The following is a 21,127-nucleotide window of genomic DNA, read 5'->3' on the forward strand; positions in this document are numbered from 1 at the left end:
CTAACCTAACCTAACCTAACCTAACCTAACCTAACCTAACCTAACCTAACCTAACCTAACCTAACCTAACCTAACCTAACCTAACCTAACCTAACCTAACCTAACCTAACCTAACCTAACCTAACCTAACCTAACCTAACCTAACCTAACCTAACCTAACCTAACCTAACCTAACCTAACCTAACCTAACCTAACCTAACCTAACCTAACCTAACCTAACCTAACCTAACCTAACCTAACCTAACCTAACCTAACCTAACCTAACCTAACCTAACCTAACCTAACCTAACCTAACCTAACCTAACCTAACCTAACCTAACCTAACCTAACCTAACCTAACCTAACCTAACCTAACCTAACCTAACCTAACCTAACCTAACCTAACCTAACCTAACCTAACCTAACCTAACCTAACCTAACCTAACCTAACCTAACCTAACCTAACCTAACCTAACCTAACCTAACCTAACCTAACCTAACCTAACCTAACCTAACCTAACCTAACCTAACCTAACCTAACCTAACCTAACCTAACCTAACCTAACCTAACCTAACCTAACCTAACCTAACCTAACCTAACCTAACCTAACCTAACCTAACCTAACCTAACCTAACCTAACCTAACCTAACCTAACCTAACCTAACCTAACCTAACCTAACCTAACCTAACCTAACCTAACCTAACCTAACCTAACCTAACCTAACCTAACCTAACCTAACCTAACCTAACCTAACCTAACCTAACCTAACCTAACCTAACCTAACCTAACCTAACCTAACCTAACCTAACCTAACCTAACCTAACCTAACCTAACCTAACCTAACCTAACCTAACCTAACCTAACCTAACCTAACCTAACCTAACCTAACCTAACCTAACCTAACCTAACCTAACCTAACCTAACCTAACCTAACCTAACCTAACCTAACCTAACCTAACCTAACCTAACCTAACCTAACCTAACCTAACCTAACCTAACCTAACCTAACCTAACCTAACCTAACCTAACCTAACCTAACCTAACCTAACCTAACCTAACCTAACCTAACCTAACCTAACCTAACCTAACCTAACCTAACCTAACCTAACCTAACCTAACCTAACCTAACCTAACCTAACCTAACCTAACCTAACCTAACCTAACCTAACCTAACCTAACCTAACCTAACCTAACCTAACCTAACCTAACCTAACCTAACCTAACCTAACCTAACCTAACCTAACCTAACCTAACCTAACCTAACCTAACCTAACCTAACCTAACCTAACCTAACCTAACCTAACCTAACCTAACCTAACCTAACCTAACCTAACCTAACCTAACCTAACCTAACCTAACCTAACCTAACCTAACCTAACCTAACCTAACCTAACCTAACCTAACCTAACCTAACCTAACCTAACCTAACCTAACCTAACCTAACCTAACCTAACCTAACCTAACCTAACCTAACCTAACCTAACCTAACCTAACCTAACCTAACCTAACCTAACCTAACCTAACCTAACCTAACCTAACCTAACCTAACCTAACCTAACCTAACCTAACCTAACCTAACCTAACCTAACCTAACCTAACCTAACCTAACCTAACCTAACCTAACCTAACCTAACCTAACCTAACCTAACCTAACCTAACCTAACCTAACCTAACCTAACCTAACCTAACCTAACCTAACCTAACCTAACCTAACCTAACCTAACCTAACCTAACCTAACCTAACCTAACCTAACCTAACCTAACCTAACCTAACCTAACCTAACCTAACCTAACCTAACCTAACCTAACCTAACCTAACCTAACCTAACCTAACCTAACCTAACCTAACCTAACCTAACCTAACCTAACCTAACCTAACCTAACCTAACCTAACCTAACCTAACCTAACCTAACCTAACCTAACCTAACCTAACCTAACCTAACCTAACCTAACCTAACCTAACCTAACCTAACCTAACCTAACCTAACCTAACCTAACCTAACCTAACCTAACCTAACCTAACCTAACCTAACCTAACCTAACCTAACCTAACCTAACCTAACCTAACCTAACCTAACCTAACCTAACCTAACCTAACCTAACCTAACCTAACCTAACCTAACCTAACCTAACCTAACCTAACCTAACCTAACCTAACCTAACCTAACCTAACCTAACCTAACCTAACCTAACCTAACCTAACCTAACCTAACCTAACCTAACCTAACCTAACCTAACCTAACCTAACCTAACCTAACCTAACCTAACCTAACCTAACCTAACCTAACCTAACCTAACCTAACCTAACCTAACCTAACCTAACCTAACCTAACCTAACCTAACCTAACCTAACCTAACCTAACCTAACCTAACCTAACCTAACCTAACCTAACCTAACCTAACCTAACCTAACCTAACCTAACCTAACCTAACCTAACCTAACCTAACCTAACCTAACCTAACCTAACCTAACCTAACCTAACCTAACCTAACCTAACCTAACCTAACCTAACCTAACCTAACCTAACCTAACCTAACCTAACCTAACCTAACCTAACCTAACCTAACCTAACCTAACCTAACCTAACCTAACCTAACCTAACCTAACCTAACCTAACCTAACCTAACCTAACCTAACCTAACCTAACCTAACCTAACCTAACCTAACCTAACCTAACCTAACCTAACCTAACCTAACCTAACCTAACCTAACCTAACCTAACCTAACCTAACCTAACCTAACCTAACCTAACCTAACCTAACCTAACCTAACCTAACCTAACCTAACCTAACCTAACCTAACCTAACCTAACCTAACCTAACCTAACCTAACCTAACCTAACCTAACCTAACCTAACCTAACCTAACCTAACCTAACCTAACCTAACCTAACCTAACCTAACCTAACCTAACCTAACCTAACCTAACCTAACCTAACCTAACCTAACCTAACCTAACCTAACCTAACCTAACCTAACCTAACCTAACCTAACCTAACCTAACCTAACCTAACCTAACCTAACCTAACCTAACCTAACCTAACCTAACCTAACCTAACCTAACCTAACCTAACCTAACCTAACCTAACCTAACCTAACCTAACCTAACCTAACCTAACCTAACCTAACCTAACCTAACCTAACCTAACCTAACCTAACCTAACCTAACCTAACCTAACCTAACCTAACCTAACCTAACCTAACCTAACCTAACCTAACCTAACCTAACCTAACCTAACCTAACCTAACCTAACCTAACCTAACCTAACCTAACCTAACCTAACCTAACCTAACCTAACCTAACCTAACCTAACCTAACCTAACCTAACCTAACCTAACCTAACCTAACCTAACCTAACCTAACCTAACCTAACCTAACCTAACCTAACCTAACCTAACCTAACCTAACCTAACCTAACCTAACCTAACCTAACCTAACCTAACCTAACCTAACCTAACCTAACCTAACCTAACCTAACCTAACCTAACCTAACCTAACCTAACCTAACCTAACCTAACCTAACCTAACCTAACCTAACCTAACCTAACCTAACCTTTTTTTTTTTTTTTTTTTTTTTTTTTTTGTTGACGGAGTGGGGAATGCGTTTACGCATCCCTCCCCGGCCGTGGGGCAAGGCCATAATGGGGAGGGTATGTGGGACTCCCTCTTTCGATTCCCTCTCCTAGCGAGAAGGAGCGAAAGAGAATACCCACTAAACCCCACTCCGTTGTCCCCCTCTCAGACGTTGTATGGGGGCATCATGGGCTCGCGCATTCATTCCTCCATGATGCCCCCCGTCTTTTCCCGGCGTCCCCAGGGAACCCGCACTTTGGGAGGGGAGAATCAATGACCATTCTGATTCTCCCCCCAGACGTAGGGCCTAAATATCCATATTTTGTCCCTCACAGGCCCGTTGGTCGATGTTACTCACTGGAGGGGCTCTTTGGGTCTTCGGAAGAGCCTCTTTGCCTTTTGCTGGTGGGGGCGTACAGGAAAAGCCACCCATTATGTGTCCCGCTGGGCGTTTGGCCGCATGACATACCGAGCAGAAGGCAGTCTCCGCCTTGCAGTCCACCCTCTTGTGGTCCGGCCTGCTACACCGGAAGCAGAGCCCGCTCCTGTCTACTGGCGACGGGCATAGTGCTCTGGTGTGCCCCGTGCCCATGCACCTGAAGCACCTCATCGGTGTTGGGTCCAGCGCCACTACCAGAGCCGAGGACCATCCTATTTGAAGTCGACCCGCTGCGGTGACCCTCTTGGCTGCCGTTATAGGGCACTGTGCCAGAGTCGACGTTGTCCCATTATATTGGGCCCTAATCGATCCCACCTTAACCTCATTTATTGAGCACTCTCCCAGTTTAGCGATCGCTCCCGCGATCGCTTCCTGAGTGGCTGCCTCATCTAGGCCCGAAATGCGTAAGTCCGCCATTTTGGTGGGCCTGTATACTCGGGCTTCCTCTCCGATCACCTCCGTCATTTTTCGGCAGAGTTCGTCAGCCGCCCTACCATTGTCGGACCCGGACACCTCAAGTATCCTGGCCCCAGCAGCTGTTTTGCGGACCTTGACGTGCTCTACACCCACATCAGCAAGCTTCACCGATTTGGTGACCTTATACAAAATTGAGGCGTATGTCGCCTCAGACTCCGGCTTCAAGGCCATCACGATCGCGGCCGTGGCGGGCACAACCAGCTTCCGTGGGCCTGCTGGTGCCGGTTTCCGAGCCGGGGCGGCAGGGGGGGAAGGGGGCTTGGCGGATTTGCCATTGCCCTTCCTGACAACCTGCGTCCAAGACTCAGCAGGCTCCTGCGTTTTTGTTGCCGGCTGCGAGGGTGGAGAGGCACTAGGCTCCTTCACCGTCTTCTGCCTAGGAGCAGAGTTAGCCCTCTTCTTGGTCGCTGGTGCCGAAGGCTGGGCCACAGGGGCCTTAGGCTGCCTTATGGGCGGCGCACCTGTCACTGCCCTTGAGGGCGGCGCCCCAGAGAGAGGTTCCGGCTGGTTCGCAATCGTCTTATTCCTGTCCGCAGCAAGAGGAGGGCGGGGGACCGGCTCAGGGAAATGGCCCGTGCGGGCCGAGATCATGTTTCCCATGGTAATTGTAAGGTCCCGCTTCAGGTCCTCCTTTAATTCCTTGAGGGCCTCTTTGAGGGCCTCAGAAAAGCCCGTCGCCTGGTCGCATTGGGCCGTCGGGGCCTGTGAGGGCTGGATCGTCCTCTCAGAGAAGGCTCTACGAAGTGCCTTCATCTCGGACTGACATTGGGCCAGTTGCTCCCGCATTCGGTTATTATCCTCCTTCAAGGCCCGCAACTCCTCGTCCTCTACTCTATCCGCCAGGACGTCAGTCGCCGCCAGGATGTCCCGGCAGGCCTGGTTCAGTTTGCCCCAGACTTGTCCATTTAGGTTGCCGGATTTTCCGGCAGCCTCTAGGATAATATGGGTCGCCTCCCGCACTATTTCTATGTAGTCCGTCCCTGTGTATAGGGGCGGGCTGCATTCTGTCATTTCTTGACTTGGAGAAGGGGACGGGCTCACCATCCACGGCTCCTTATCCCCCTTCTTTTTGTTGTCCCCCTGGGACCTTCTCAGGAGTAAAGGGGGGACCACTCCCTTTCCCTTTCCCTCCTGGCTGTCCAGCACCTCCAAGAGCAAGTCCTCCTTATAGGCCTTCAGTCTGGCCTTGGCTGCTGCCAGGCCGGTAAAGTGGCCTATGGAGGCTTTCTTCGCCATGGCCTTGGCCCTACCCCTCAGCGAGGTGCTAACTTTAGGCCCGCTCCCAACGTGAGTCTCATAATCCAGGACCCGGTTTCCCTCATGGGGCCTCTTCTTGGAGGCGGCCTCAGCCCTGTACTGGCCCTCCATAGGTTCCTCCCAGTCGGGCGAGGTCGAAGAACCCGCCCCTGAAGCCCCTTTATGGGGCCCAGTGATTGGAGCCATCTCCGGGTTCAACCCCTGCGCGGGGTTATCCATACAAATACTACGCGAAGACCACCCCTTATGGGTGGAATTCGCCTAAAAAAGGTGAAAAACCAAAACACCTAACCTAACCTAACTATTTTGGTCAAGTGCGAGTCGCAGCAGAACCAAAACAGCAAAAACAAACTTAAAATTATTTTATGCGACGGGCTGTAGCGTCACTCCTGGTTGAGCTACAGATCTCGAACCAAGGTCAAAAAATAGTTCTAAGTATGTGCTATTTACCACTAATTTTTAAAACTAAAAATATTTAATATTTTACAATTTATTAAATTCCCAACACGAAAACCAACTTATGTTTGCGTTTACCGACGCCTGATAAACAGGAATAGCAATCCTTTAAAAAATTAATAACTACTAAACTACACCCTCTAAAAATATAATTCAAACGGATTTGAATTCCCTACAACTAGCTTAATCTAACTAACCTACTACAAAGAATTTATTTACACAAAAACAGAAGATATGATTTTTTGAAAGTGAAATCTCCTAACGTCGTCAACCGCAAATGGGGTAAACTTTTTACCGAACTCGTGAGATTTGAACTCCAATATCTCCCGAACCAGAGGTCGGATCGATATGGGGTAAAAAGCTCCGTGTAGAGCAAAAAGCCGACCCAATTACAAAATTAACAGACGTAGGAGAAACACAAAGAAAAAGAAGATGTGAATTTTTCAAAGTGAAAAAGCGCCTGAAGAAAAAAGTGAATTTATATGTAAAGTGAAAGAAATTAAAAATACTATAGAAATCTAGGGAAAGGCTGGGAAAGAACAACGGTATAAAATAGAACTCAATTAGCTTTATCTCGCCACAAAAATTCGCAAAATTCCCTCAATTCTACCTCTCAAATTTACCTCAACCTAACCTAACCTAACCTAACCTAACCTAACCTAACCTAACCTAACCTAACCTAACCTAACCTAACCTAACCTAACCTAACCTAACCTAACCTAACCTAACCTAACCTAACCTAACCTAACCTAACCTAACCTAACCTAACCTAACCTAACCTAACCTAACCTAACCTAACCTAACCTAACCTAACCTAACCTAACCTAACCTAACCTAACCTAACCTAACCTAACCTAACCTAACCTAACCTAACCTAACCTAACCTAACCTAACCTAACCTAACCTAACCTAACCTAACCTAACCTAACCTAACCTAACCTAACCTAACCTAACCTAACCTAACCTAACCTAACCTAACCTAACCTAACCTAACCTAACCTAACCTAACCTAACCTAACCTAACCTAACCTAACCTAACCTAACCTAACCTAACCTAACCTAACCTAACCTAACCTAACCTAACCTAACCTAACCTAACCTAACCTAACCTAACCTAACCTAACCTAACCTAACCTAACCTAACCTAACCTAACCTAACCTAACCTAACCTAACCTAACCTAACCTAACCTAACCTAACCTAACCTAACCTAACCTAACCTAACCTAACCTAACCTAACCTAACCTAACCTAACCTAACCTAACCTAACCTAACCTAACCTAACCTAACCTAACCTAACCTAACCTAACCTAACCTAACCTAACCTAACCTAACCTAACCTAACCTAACCTAACCTAACCTAACCTAACCTAACCTTTTTTTTTTTTTTTTTTTTTTTTTTTTTTTTTGTTTTTTTTTTTTGTTGACGGAGTGGGGAATGCGTTTACGCATCCCTCCCCGGCCGTGGGGCAAGGCCATAATGGGGAGGGTATGTGGGACTCCCTCTTTCGATTCCCTCTCCTAGCGAGAAGGAGCGAAAGAGAATACCCACTAAACCCCACTCCGTTGTCCCCCTCTCAGACGTTGTATGGGGGCATCATGGGCTCGCGCATTCATTCCTCCATGATGCCCCCCGTCTTTTCCCGGCGTCCCCGGGGAACCCGCACTTTGGGAGGGGAGAATCAATGACCATTCTGATTCTCCCCCCAGACGTAGGGCCTAAATATCCATATTTTGTCCCTCACAGGCCCGTTGGTCGATGTTACTCACTGGAGGGGCTCTTTGGGTCTTCGGAAGAGCCTCTTTGCCTTTTGCTGGTGGGGGCGTACATGAAAAGCCACCCATTATGTGTCCCGCTGGGCGTTTGGCCGCATGACATACCGAGCAGAAGGCAGTCTCCGCCTTGCAGTCCACCCTCTTGTGGTCCGGCCTGCTACACCGGAAGCAGAGACCGCTCCTATCTACTGGCGACGGGCATAGTGCTCTGGTGTGCCCCGTGCCCATACACCTGAAGCACCTCATCGGTGTTGGGTCCAGCGCCACTACTAGAGCCGAGGACCATCCTATTTGAAGTCGACCCGCTGCGGTGACCCTCTTGGCTGCCGTTATAGGGCACTGTGCCAGAGTCGACGCTGTCCCATTATATTGGGCCCTAATCGATCCCACCTTAACTTCATTTATTGAGCACTCTCCCAATTTAGCGATTGCTCCCGCGATCTCTTCCTGAGTGGCTGCCTCATCTAGGCCCGAAATGCGTAAGTCCGCCATTTTGGTGGGCCTGTATACTCGGGCTTCCTCACCGATCACCTCCGTCATTTTTCGGCAGAGTTCATCAGCCGCCCTACCATTGTCGGACCCGGACACCTCAAGTATCCTGGCTCCAGCAGCTGTTTTGCGGACCTTGACGTGCTCTACACCCACATCAGCAAGCTTCACCGATTTAGTGACCTTATACAAAATTGAGGCGTATGTCGCCTCAGACTCCGGCTTCAAGGCCATCACGATCGCGGCCGTGGCGGGCACAACCAGCTTCCGTGGGCCCGCTGGTGCCGGTTTCCGAGCCGGGGCGGCAGGGGGGGAAGGGGTCTTGGCGGATTTGCCATTGCCCTTCCTGACAACCTGCGTCCAAGACTCAGCAGGCTCCTGTGTTTTTGTTGCCGGCTGCGAGGGTGGAGAGGCACTAGGCTCCTTCACCGTCTTCTGCCTAGGAGCAGAGTTAGCCCTCTTCTTGGTCGCTGGTGCCGAAGGCTGGGCCACAGGGGCCTTAGGCTGCCTTGTCGGCGGCGCACCTGTCACTGCCCTTGAGGGCGGCGCCCCAGATTGAGGTTCCGGCTGGTTCGCGGTCGTCTTATTCCTGTCCGCAGCGAGAGGAGGGCGGGGGACCGGCTCAGGGAAATAGCCCGTGCGGGCCGAGATCATGTTTCCCATGGTAATTGTAAGGTCCCGCTTCAGGTCCTCCTTCAATTCCTTGAGGGCCTCTTTGAGGGCCTCAGAGAAGTCCGTCGCCTGGCCGCATTGGGCCGTCGGGGCCTGTGGGGGCTGGATCGTCCTCTCAGATAAGGCTCTACGAAGGGCCTTCATCTCGGTCTGACATTGGGCAAGTTGCTCCCGCATTAGGTTATTGTCCGCCTTTAAGGCCCGCAACTCCTCGTCCTCTACTCTATCCGCCAGGACGTCAGTGGCCGCCAGGATGTCCCGGCAGGCCTGGTTCAGTTTTCCCCAGACTTGTCCATTTAGGTTGCCGGATTTTCCGGCAGCCTCTAGGACAATATGGGTCGCCTCCCGCACTATTTCTATGTAGTCCGTCCCTGTGTATAGGGGCGGGCTGCTTTCTGTCATTTCTTGACTTGGAGAAGGGGACGGGCTCACCATCCACGGCTCCTTATCCCCCTTCTTTTTGTTGTCCCCCTGGGACCTTCTCAGGAGTAAAGGGGGGACCACTCCCTTTTCCTTTCCCTCCTGGCTGTCCAACACCTCCAAGAGCAAGTCCTCCTTATAGGCCTTCAGTCTGGCCTTGGCTGCTGCCAGGCCGGTAAAGTGGCCCATGGAGGCTTTCTTCACCATGGCCTTGGCCCTACCCCTCAGCGCGGTGCTAACTTTAGGCCCGCTCCCAACGTGAGTCTCATACTCCAGGACCCGGTTTCCCTCATGGGGCCTCTTCTTGGAGGCGGCCTCAGCCCTGTCCTGGCCCTCCATAGGTTCCTCCCAGTCGGGCGAGGTCGAAGAACCCGCCCCTGAAGCCCCTTTATGGGGCCCAGTGATTGGAGCCATCTCCGGATTCAACCCCTGCGCGGGGTTATCCATATAATTACTACGCGAAGACCACCCCTTATGGGTGGAATTCGCCTAAAAAAGGTGAAAAACCAAAACACCTAACCTAACCTAACTATTTTGGTCAAGTGCGAGTCGCAGCAGAACCAAAACAGCAAAAACAAACTTAAAATTATTTTATGCGACGGGCTGTAGCGTCACTCCTGGTTGAGCTACAAATCTCGAACCAAGGTCAAAAAATAGTTCTAAGTATGTGCTATTAACCACTAATTTTTAAAACTAAAAATATTAAATATTTTACAATTTACAAAATTTCTAAGACGAAAACCAACTTATGTTTGCGTTTACCGACGCCTGATAAACAGGAATAGCAATCCTTTAAAAAATTAATAACTACTAAACTAAGCCCTCTAAAAATATAATTCAAACGGATTTGAATTCCCTACAACTAGCTTAATCTAACTAACCTACTACAAAGAATTTATTTACACAAGAACAGAAGATATGATTTTTTGAAAGTGAAATCTCCTAACGTCGTCAACCGCAAATGGGGTAAACCTTTTACCGAACTCGTGAGATTTGAACTCCAATATCTCCCGAACCAAAGGTCGGATCGATATGGGGTAAAAAGCTCCGTGTAGAGCAAAAAGCCGACCCAATTACAAAATTAACAGACGTAGGGAAAAACACAAGGAAAAAGAAGATGTGAATTTTTGAAAGTGAAAAAGCGCCTGAAGAAAAAAGTGAATTTATATGTAAAGTGAAAGAAATTAAAAATACTATAGAAATCTAGGGAAAGGCTGGGAAAGAACAACGGTATAAAATAGCACTCAATTAGCTTTATCTCGCCACAAAAATTCGCAAAATTCCCTCAATTCTACCTCTCAAATTTACCTCAACCTAACCTAACCTAACCTAACCTAACCTAACCTAACCTAACCTAACCTAACCTAACCTAACCTAACCTAACCTAACCTAACCTAACCTAACCTAACCTAACCTAACCTAACCTAACCTAACCTAACCTAACCTAACCTAACCTAACCTAACCTAACCTAACCTAACCTAACCTAACCTAACCTAACCTAACCTAACCTAACCTAACCTAACCTAACCTAACCTAACCTAACCTAACCTAACCTAACCTAACCTAACCTAACCTAACCTAACCTAACCTAACCTAACCTAACCTAACCTAACCTAACCTAACCTAACCTAACCTAACCTAACCTAACCTAACCTAACCTAACCTAACCTAACCTAACCTAACCTAACCTAACCTAACCAGTCGCGCGCCAAGCGCTCAGAGTGTACGCATCGTTTTCGCGTCGCTCCGCGCTTTAAAATTCAAAACTCTCGGTTTTTTCCCTCATACCCTTATGTGTTATACATCAAAACACGCGCGCTGACTCGGACTATACGGTTGTGCAAAAATTTGTGAAATCGGACAACCTTGTGAAGCACAGTGAGCAAAATAGTGACAAACTTTCCGTTGCTATAGGCGAAACTCCTGTGAAAAGTGAAATATCAGTGATAGAGACACTGTTTTTATATGTGAGTGATCCCTAGTGAATTTCTCATATGGATGTGATTCTGGATTTGACCTAACTAAGTAGGCGTAAGTACAATTAACCCTTTAACCTCCAAGTGTCTGAATAATAGTGACTTAATTGCGTATAACTCGTTAAATAGATCGACGACATACTAATTTTTAAATACTACCATAAGCGGCTTGATAAACTCTATACTCTGTGCAAGTTTCATAAATTTCCTGACTAAAACCCCGAAGATTTCGAAGAAAAACTAAAACCACGTGGTTTGGAAAAAACTAGTTCCCGATAAGTGCGGCTAATTTTGAAATTGGAATTGGATTCCTTAATCCACTAGGACTGTATAACAGAAAACAGAACTCAAATCAGTGTAATAGTTCTTGAGTTATTTAAGATTTACAAACTAAAAACTTATTTTTATGAAACTTTTAACTTTGGCATTTAATTTTTCGAAATTTTGAGTGATGACGCATACTTTTTTTATATAATTTGAATGTAACCGTTATCGGACAATATATATACAAAATTTCAGAATTGTTTATAAAGTAGTTTCTGCGTAAAGTAATATTTAGTTGCGCCACTCCTTGTTTTTGACGTAATTATAATTCGAAAACCTACTTTTTTATCTTGCACTTTTTTCCCAATTTTTTGATCTTGATTTATTGTAATCCACTAAAAAATAGTTTTAAGAATACTTTTGATGCATGTTGTCCAGTTAGATTATCTGTAATTAGAGTTTTAAGATTTAATCATTTTCAACCGACCAATTCTGAATCCCGTAAAGTTTGGCTCATTTTGATAATAGTATTAGATTAGAGAACTTATTAGTAACATATGACAGAAAACGGAACTCTGATTGGTGTAATAGTTTTTGAGATATTCAAGAATTTCTAACCTAAAAATTTGTAACTTTGACATTTAATTTCTCGAAAGTGTGAGAGACGACGCACACTTATTTCATACAGTTTTAAGGCATATGTTATCGAACAATAATCATACAAAATTTCAGAATTGTTTATAAAGTAGTTTCTGTGTAAAGTAATATTTTGTCGCGCCACTTCTTGGTTTCGACGTAACTATAATTTGAAAACCTACTTTTTTGTCTTGCACTTTTTTCCCAATTTTTTGATCTTGATTGATTGTAATCCACTAAAAAATAGTTTCAACATACTTCTGATGCTTGTTGGTCAATTAGATTATCTGTAATTAGAATTTTAAGATTTAATAATTTTGAACCGACAAATTTTGAACCCCGTCTAAGCGTGGCTCATTTTGAAAATAGTATTAGATTATAGAACTCATTAGTAACATATAACAGAAAACGGAACTCTGATTGGTGTGATAGTTTTTGAGATATTCAAGATTCTCTAACCAAAAATTTGTGGCTTTGACATTCAATTTCTCGAAGGTGTGAGTGACTACGCACACTTATTTCATACAGTTTTAATGCATATGTTATCGGACAATAATCATACAAAATTTCAGAATTGTTTATAAAGTAGTTTCAGTGTAAAGTAATATTTTGTCGCGCCACTCCTTGGCGTTGACGTAACTATAATTCGAAAATCAACTTTTTTGTCTTGCACTTTTTTCTCAGTTTTTTGATTTTGATTGATTATAATCCACTAAAAAATAGTTATAAGAATACTTTGATGCTTGGTGTTTAGTTAGATTATCTGTAATTACAGTTTTAAGATTTAATAATTTCAAACCGACTAATTTTGAATCCCGTAAATCTGTGGCTCATTTTGATAATAGTATTAGATTATAGAACTTATAAGTAACATATAACAGAAAACGGAATTCTGATTGGTGCAATAGTTTTTGAGATATTCAAGATATTCTTGCCTAAAAATTTGTAACTTTAACATTTAATTTCTCGAAAGTGTGATAGACTACGCACACTTATTTCATACAGTTTTAATGCATATGTTATCGGACAATAATCATACAAAATTTTAGAATTGTTTATAAAGTAGTTTCTGTGTAAAGTAATATTTAGTCGCGCCACTCCTTGGTTTTGACGTAATTATAATTTGAAAACGAACTTTTTTGTCTCGGACTTTTTTCCAAAATTTTTGATTTTGGTTTATTGTAATACACTAAAAAATAGTTATACGAATATATTTGATGCTTGTTGTCTAGTTAGATTATCTGTAATTAGAGTTTTAAGATTTAATAATTTTAATACTCTAAATCTGCCAAAATGCCCATCATACACTCGCCAACCCACTCCCCCGCGTACACGCGATCACGTACCCGGGCTGTAAAAAGAACAGAAGATGAATCATCGCAGATTCGCCAGTCACCCAAACCTGGTTGCTCAAAATTAAACAATGAAAATACGCGCGATAACTCGCCTACAGAGAACATCGATCTTCTTTTTCGATCAAGAACAAGCTCATACAGCTCGACAACCGGCATCACAGCAACACAACGAAGAAATGATGACCTCACTCCCGAGATGGATCGAGAATTGGATGCGGTTGCTAACAGGACACCCGCTGCGACACATATCGCACAAAATACCCTGGTAACTGAACACGAGCCAAACGAGGAAGAATCTCAAGAAATGACACTCCAATACAGTTGTATAGAGTCAGATACAGACTCCTCGATTGAAGATTTACACGAGCTTGCCGACATGATGAAATACTTTGAGAAGGTAACTCAATGGTGTGACGAGATAACTTCCACCCTATTACCAGGTAAAAAATCTAACCAACGGAGCGTCACCAGGGAAGCAAAAGAAAAGGTACTCAATATAACAAAATCCATCAAATCACTCACCGGCCAGGTCCGAAAAAATAACACGCTGAGGACACCCTCATCGGATGCACTCCTAAACAGCGGAAAACCACCACCTACACCCATCAGCCAAGCGAGACATAATAAAACTATAAGCGGCGTTCAGGAAGAGACCATCACCACACTCATACAAAATACTATTAAACTTGAATTCCAAAAGATCAAGGATGACTGGACAAACTCCACAGTGAGCAGCACTGCGCGACAAGGCGGAAATGGACAATCATACGCCACTGTGGCAGCAAGCACAGAATTTCGTTCCAAAGTTATCACTCGCACTACCACACCACCGGACATTCCTGTAAATAAACCGGCCCTTATTCTCACTGCTAAAGCGGCAGTTAACAGCCCTGTTGAGACCCTGGAGATATGGAAGAAGAGCATCTCGTTCAGAAACTCTAATTTCGCCCCTGCTAACACAAAACACGTGTCAAATAACAAGGTACGTGTCGAATTTGATACACCAGAACAGCGCGACAGGGTAATCTCTATGACAAACGACTCAAATTGCGAGGTCATCGCTGAAAAGTCCAAATCCCTGTCACCCATGATTATCCTAAAGGGCGTATCGGAGAACGTTAAAGCAGACCAGCTAGCGAACGTCATCATTGGACAGAACACTGAACTCGCCGCAGTCATCAAAAATGAGCGAGACTTCACTTTACACTTTCTAAGAGCCAACAGAAATCCAAAGCTGTATAACGCAGTCTTCAAGACGACACCCGAGATCTTCAAGACAATCATCAAAGTTGCTAAATTAAACGTAGACCACCAGAAAGTGTATGCAGGTGAATACATACCACTTCTACAATGTTACCAGTGCCTACAGATTGGACACACTCGCAAACGATGCACTAAGAATGACACTGCCACTTGCTCTCACTGCGCAGTTACTGGGCACGAATACAAGCGATGCCCAGTAAAAGATGACTACAACCAAATCAAATGCTACAATTGCGCCTCTCATGCCTCCAAAAACAATCTACAGACCAACACTAAGCATAGTGCTACTTCGGCTGCTTGCCCCTACATATGCTTGATGTCTACCAAAATAAGAGGAAAAATCAATTATGGACCCTAAAATATTACAAGAAACGGTAATACACTCGAGCACAAAGCGAGAACCTAAAACTGTTTACAAATAACTTTTAGATTAAGAATTTTAGATGTTTGTTGTTTATTGTGCTGCGCTGTCGCGCCACCGGAGCTTCACCGCTCATTGAGCTGACGCGGTGGCGTGGCGGCGCAAATTGTAAATATAATTGTAAATAGGATAATTGCTGATCTTCACTCGTGTCTGCTGCGCCGTCGCGTTGCCGCGCCGGGCCTTCGCCGTTCGGCGCGGTAGCGTGGCGGCGCAAATTGTAAATATGTTCATTGTTGATTTTTACTCGTGTTACTTCGCCATACCCCGAAACCCCAAATCCCTTCCATATTCTCCTACTACCTCTTCACTTACACACTAATACAGACATTAGGTATTCTACACCAAACAACAATTCTACAACATAAATCCACCACACTAAATCATTAAAATTCCCACACAAATCACACCCATGGACAACGTGTATACCATTAGCACCGCGTCCCTGGTACAATCAAAACTGCTTATATAACCTAACCTAACCTAACCTAACCTAACCTAACCTAACCTAACCTTTTTTTTTTTTTTTTTTTTTTTTTTTTTCGTTGGAAAAATGCTTTATGCATACCCGCACACCCGGGGGAGGAGATGCGGGTTATGTGGGACTCGGCAAAGGTGCCGCTACCCACTAAAAAAACCAACGGTATGCCTGCACGCCGCCGGTGGGGCGTGGCCACGGGTTCTCTAGAGTACGCAACCGCAGCCACGCCGGCGCCGCCCGCCTGTGCAGCGGGCCCTTCTCTTGTGGGGGGCTAGAGAGAGACTTCTACCCCTGCCTCCTCAGAAGGCGCGTGGGCATACCACGCGCGCCCTCTCTGCGAGGCCTATGTAATGGGCAGCGACGCCCCCGCGCCGCTGCCCAGACCTCGCTAGGTGGGGGGGAGGAGATGGGCATACGCTCTCCTCCGGGCCCCTGTGCGCTTGCGGCGGATCGGGTGCGAGGCTGGGTTGGCCTCCCTTTCCCTCTCCGCTGCCTCCTTCTGCGACATTACATCCTCGCAGAAGGAGAGGACCGCTTTCCACGACCTCTCGTCGGCAACCATAGCCTTAACTACGGCTGGCAAGGAGAGGTCGTTCCCCACCACTGCCGCGAGTTCGCGGCGCTGCCCCTCCCAGCCTGGGCATTCCTCCAGGGTATGCTGCGCCGTGTCCTCGCCGCAGCCACACTGGTGGCACTCCGCCGTCTCCTCCCGTCTTGCGTACCGGTGCAGGTAGCTCCCGAAACAGCCATGCCCCGTGAGCACCTGCACCAGCCGGAAGGTTAGCGAGCCCCGCTCTCTCTCCAGCCAGTCTTGTAGGACCGGCCGGACCGCCTCGACAGTCCTGTGTCCTTCCTCGCGTCCAGCCAGTTGCTCCTCCCATTGGAGGACAATGGACTGCCGGACGAGGAGCTTTTGCGCCTCTACCTCCCTAGGCGCAGGATGGAACTCCCGCAGCCGGAGCTCCCTGCGCCACTCGTACAGAGACGCTTGGGCCTCCGCCTCAAGATCCCAAGGAGGCGTTCCCGCCAGCAAGCACGCCGCATCGTAAGAGGTGGTGCGGTACCCGCGTACGACGCTGATGGCCATCGCCCTCTGAGCCTTTCTCAGCAGGGCGATATTTCGGGCCGCCAGATTCACCGCCCAGATCGGCGCCCCGTACAGGGCCATCGATCGCACCACCCCCATATACAGACGGCGGCTCGCTACCTCCGGCCCCCCGATATTGGGCATCAGCCTCTTCAGTGCGGCCGATGCTGCCATTAGTCGGGGGGTCAGGCGGGCAAAGTGCTCGCGGAAGTTCCATCGGGAATCGAGGACAAGTCCGAGATATTTCATGTCGGACTTTACCTCGATTCGGGTGCCACCAACGACGATGCTGGATCCTGCAGGCGGCGCCTTCCGGGCTGCGTGGAAGCAGAGCGCCTCAGACTTGTGTAGCGCCACCTCCAGACCCAGCATCGTTATACGCCTCACCACCTGTGCCACCGTCACGGTGGCGAGGCGTGCTGCTTCCCGGTACGAGGTCCCCCGGGACGTGACCAGCGTGTCATCTGCGTAGCAGGTCACACTTGACCCCGGGAGAAGCTCCCCCCGCAGCACCCAGTCGTACCCAATGTTCCACAGGAGCGGCCCTAAGACCGAGCCCTGTGGAACACCGCACGACGTCTCCCACCTTGTAATCCCGCCGCCCCGGACCGGATACTCCACACACCGCTCCGAGAGGTAGGCCCCGACTATTTGGCACAAATAGGGAGGCACTTTGTGGTATTTCAGCGCCTCCCTAATGCACGACCACGGCAGGGTGTTAAAGGCATTGGCGATATCCAAGGACACCGCCAGGAGAACCCCACCGTGGTCAACCGCCTCATCCGAGAGGGCTTTGATGCGCGCGACTGCATCTACGGTCGACCTGCCCTCTCGGAATCCGAACTGATGCTCGGACAGGTCAGGTCCTACTCCTCGGAGGTGCTCAACGAGGCGACAGCAGATGATGCGCTCGAAGAGCTTGTCAGCCTCGTCGAGCAATACAATCGGACGGTAGGCGGATGGAGAGTCCGCGGGACGCCCATCCTTTTTTAGGAGGACGAGCCGGCCGGTTTTCCATATGGTCGGAAATCGGCCGGACTGTAGACAGGCGTCCAGTAGCCCGCGGAATCTCTCCCCTAGGGACCGCAGCGCCAAAGCCAGGACGCGTCCTGGGATCCCATCTGGACCCGGTGCCGTGTTTTTGGCTTTTAGCCTCCGCACGGCTGCGTCTAGCTCTGCCTCCGTTACCGGAGGCACCCCGACTTCCGCACCCTCGAACCCTGCGAGCTGATGGGGAGGTGCCATTTCTGGGGGCTGGTGTTCCGGTCTGTTCGGAAACAAGTTGGAAACAACCACCCCCAGTAGTCGAGGCTCGAGACTCTCTGTCAAGGGGGGGGCCCAAGGGCGTAATTTACCCCTGACCGTCTTGTACGGCCTCCCCCATGGGTCTCGGTTTAGAGTCTCGAGAAGCTCCGCTCTGGCGCTCGCCTTTGCCTCGCAGATGGAGAGCTGCAGCGCCTTGACCGCCTCCCTGTAGGCACTGTACAGCCGCGTCTCCTCTTCAACGTCTCGGTGTCTGCGTCGACGGGACCGTGTGTACTGGCGTCTCGCCCTGTTGGAGCAGGACCGGAGTTCTTCGATTTCTCGCGACCACCAGTACACTTGACGCTTCGGAGGCCGTGGCTTGGCTCGTGACATGCCTGCGTCACAGACTTGTGACATGGCTTCGCGGAACCGGGCTGCCTCCTCCTCGGTCTCTACAGGCCCAGGAGATGTTGTCCAGGCCTGGACGAGGGACGCTATCTCCACCGCTTCACGATCCAGGCTGTTCAGGGCCCAACGAGGGTAAGGGGTCGCAGCACGGCCATTCGGACGACGATCCGTGTCTGTCGTACCTCCGGAGGACGTGGAGACATCAAACCGGATGTACAAATGGTCTGATAATGTCTCCACCGTCTCCAGTACTCTCCAGCCACGGACGCGGGTCGCGAGTGCCGGGGTCGCGAACGTCACGTCCACTATAGATTCTCCCTGCCAGCGCACGCAGGTGCTGGCCGACCCTCGGTTCAGAACCGACATTCCGGTCATCGTCGCCCATTCCTCTAGAAGGTCTCCGCGAATGTCGGTTGCGGGACAGCCCCAGGCCATGGATTTGGCGTTTAGGTCACCTAACCTAACCTAACCTAACCTAACCTAACCTAACCTAACCTAACCTAACCTAACCTAACCTAACCTAACCTAACCTAACCTAACCTAACCTAACCTAACCTAACCTAACCTAACCTAACCTAACCTAACCTAACCTAACCTAACCTAACCTAACCTAACCTAACCTAACCTAACCTAACCTAACCTTTTTTTTTTTTTTTTTTTTTTTTTTTTTTTTTTTTTTTTTTTTTTTTTTTTTTTTTTTTTTTTTTTTTTTCGTTGGAAAAATGCTTTATGCATACCCGCACACCCGGGGGAGGAAATGCGGGTTATGTGGGACTCGGCAAAGGTGCCGCTACCCACTAAAAAACCAACGGTATGCCTGCACGCCGCCAGTGGGGCGTGGCCACGGGTTCTCTGGAGTACGCAACCGCAACCACGCCGGCGCCGCCCGCCTATGCAGCGGGCCCTTCTCTTGAGGAACTTCTACCCCTGCCTCCTCAGAAGGCGCGTGGGCATACCACGCGCGCCCTCTCTGCGAGGCCTATGTAATGGGCAGCGACGCCCCCGCGCCGCTGCCCAGACCTCGCTAGGTGGGGGGGAGGAGATGGGCATACGCTCTCCTCCGGGCCCCTGCGCGCTTGCGGCGGATCGGGTGCGAGGCTGGGTTGGCCTCCCTTTCCCTCTCCGCTGCCTCCTTCTGCGACATTACATCCTCGCAGAAGGAGAGGACCGCTTTCCACGACCTCTCGTCGGCAACCATAGCCTTAACTACGGCTGGCAAGGAGAGGTCGTTCCCCACCACTGCCGCGAGTTCGCGGCGCTGCCCCTCCCAGACTGGGCATTCCTCCAGGGTATGCTGCGCCGTGTCCTCGCCGCAGCCACACTGGTGGCACTCCGCCGTCTCCTCCCGTCTTGCGTACCGGTGCAGGTAGCTCCCGAAACAGCCATGCCCCGTGAGCACCTGCACCAGCCGGAAGGTTAGCGAGCCCCGCTCTCTCTCCAGCCAGTCTTGTAGGACCGGCCGGACCGCCTCGACAGTCCTGTGTCCTTCCTCGCGTCCAGCCAGTTGCTCCTCCCATTGGAGGACAATGGACTGCCGGACGAGGAGCTTTTGCGCCTCTACCTCCCTAGGCGCAGGATGGAACTCCCGCAGCCGGAGCTCCCTGCGCCACTCGTACAGAGACGCCTGGGCCTCCGCCTCCAGATCCCAAGGAGGCGTTCCCGCCAGCAAGCACGCCGCATCGTATGAGGTGGTGCGGTACCCGCGTACGACGCTGATGGCCATCGCCCTCTGAGCCTTTCTCAGCAGGGCGATATTTCGGGCCGCCAGATTCTCCGCCCAGATCGGCGCCCCGTACAGGGCCATCGATCGCACCACCCCCATATACAGACGGCGGCTCGCTACCTCCGGCCCCCCGATATTGGGCATCAGCCTCTTCAGTGCGGCCGATGCTGCCATTAGTCGGGGGGTCAGGCGGGCAAAGTGCTCGCGGAAGTTCCATCGGGAATCGAGGACAAGTCCAAGATATTTCATGTCGGACTTTACCTCGATTCGGGTGCCACCAACGATGATGCTGGATCCTGCAGGCGGCGCCTTCCGGGCTGCGTGGAAGCAGAGCGCCTCGGACTTGTGTAGCGCCACCTCCAGACCCAGCATCGTTATACGCCTCACCACCTGTGCCACCGTCACGGTGGCGAGGCGTGCTGCTTCCCGGTACGAGGTCCCCCGGGACGTGACCAGCGTGTCATCTGCGTAGCAGGTCACACTTGACCCCGGGAGAAGCTCCCCCCGCAGCACCCAGTCGTACCCAATGTTCCACAGGAGCGGCCCTAAGACCGAGCCCTGTGGAACACCGCACGTTGTCTCCCACCTTGTAAGCCCGCCACCCCGGACCGGATACTCCACACACCGCTCCGAGAGGTAGGACCCGACTATTTGGCACAAATAGGGAGGCACTTTGTGGTATTTCAGCGCCTCCCTAATGCACGACCACGGCAGGGTGTTAAAGGCA

General features: G+C 48.4%; 2 protein-coding genes across 2 annotated transcripts; both read right to left on the bottom strand.

Annotated features, from left to right (window-relative positions):
* Positions 1-3,862: 3,862 nt before the first annotated feature.
* LOC134657677 (uncharacterized) lies at positions 3,863-5,947 on the bottom strand. The gene has a single exon (XM_063513240.1). It carries the CDS (start codon positions 5,945-5,947, stop codon positions 3,863-3,865), a length of 2,085 nt encoding a protein of 694 aa, XP_063369310.1.
* A 1,955-nt stretch (positions 5,948-7,902) lies between these two features.
* Positions 7,903-9,987, bottom strand: LOC134657678 (uncharacterized). The gene has a single exon (XM_063513241.1). The coding sequence runs from the start codon at positions 9,985-9,987 to the stop codon at positions 7,903-7,905; it is 2,085 nt and encodes a 694-aa protein (XP_063369311.1).
* Positions 9,988-21,127: the final 11,140 nt, after the last annotated feature.

The sequence above is a fragment of the Cydia amplana genome, chromosome 20 (assembly GCF_948474715.1).
Source record: "Cydia amplana chromosome 20, ilCydAmpl1.1, whole genome shotgun sequence".
Classification (NCBI taxonomy): domain Eukaryota; kingdom Metazoa; phylum Arthropoda; class Insecta; order Lepidoptera; family Tortricidae; genus Cydia; species Cydia amplana.

Coding starts and splice junctions, on each gene's coding strand:
- LOC134657677 (XM_063513240.1), bottom strand. CDS start 5,947: ATGGATAACCCCGCGCAGGGGTTGAACCCGGAGATGGCTCCAATCACT.
- LOC134657678 (XM_063513241.1), bottom strand. CDS start 9,987: ATGGATAACCCCGCGCAGGGGTTGAATCCGGAGATGGCTCCAATCACT.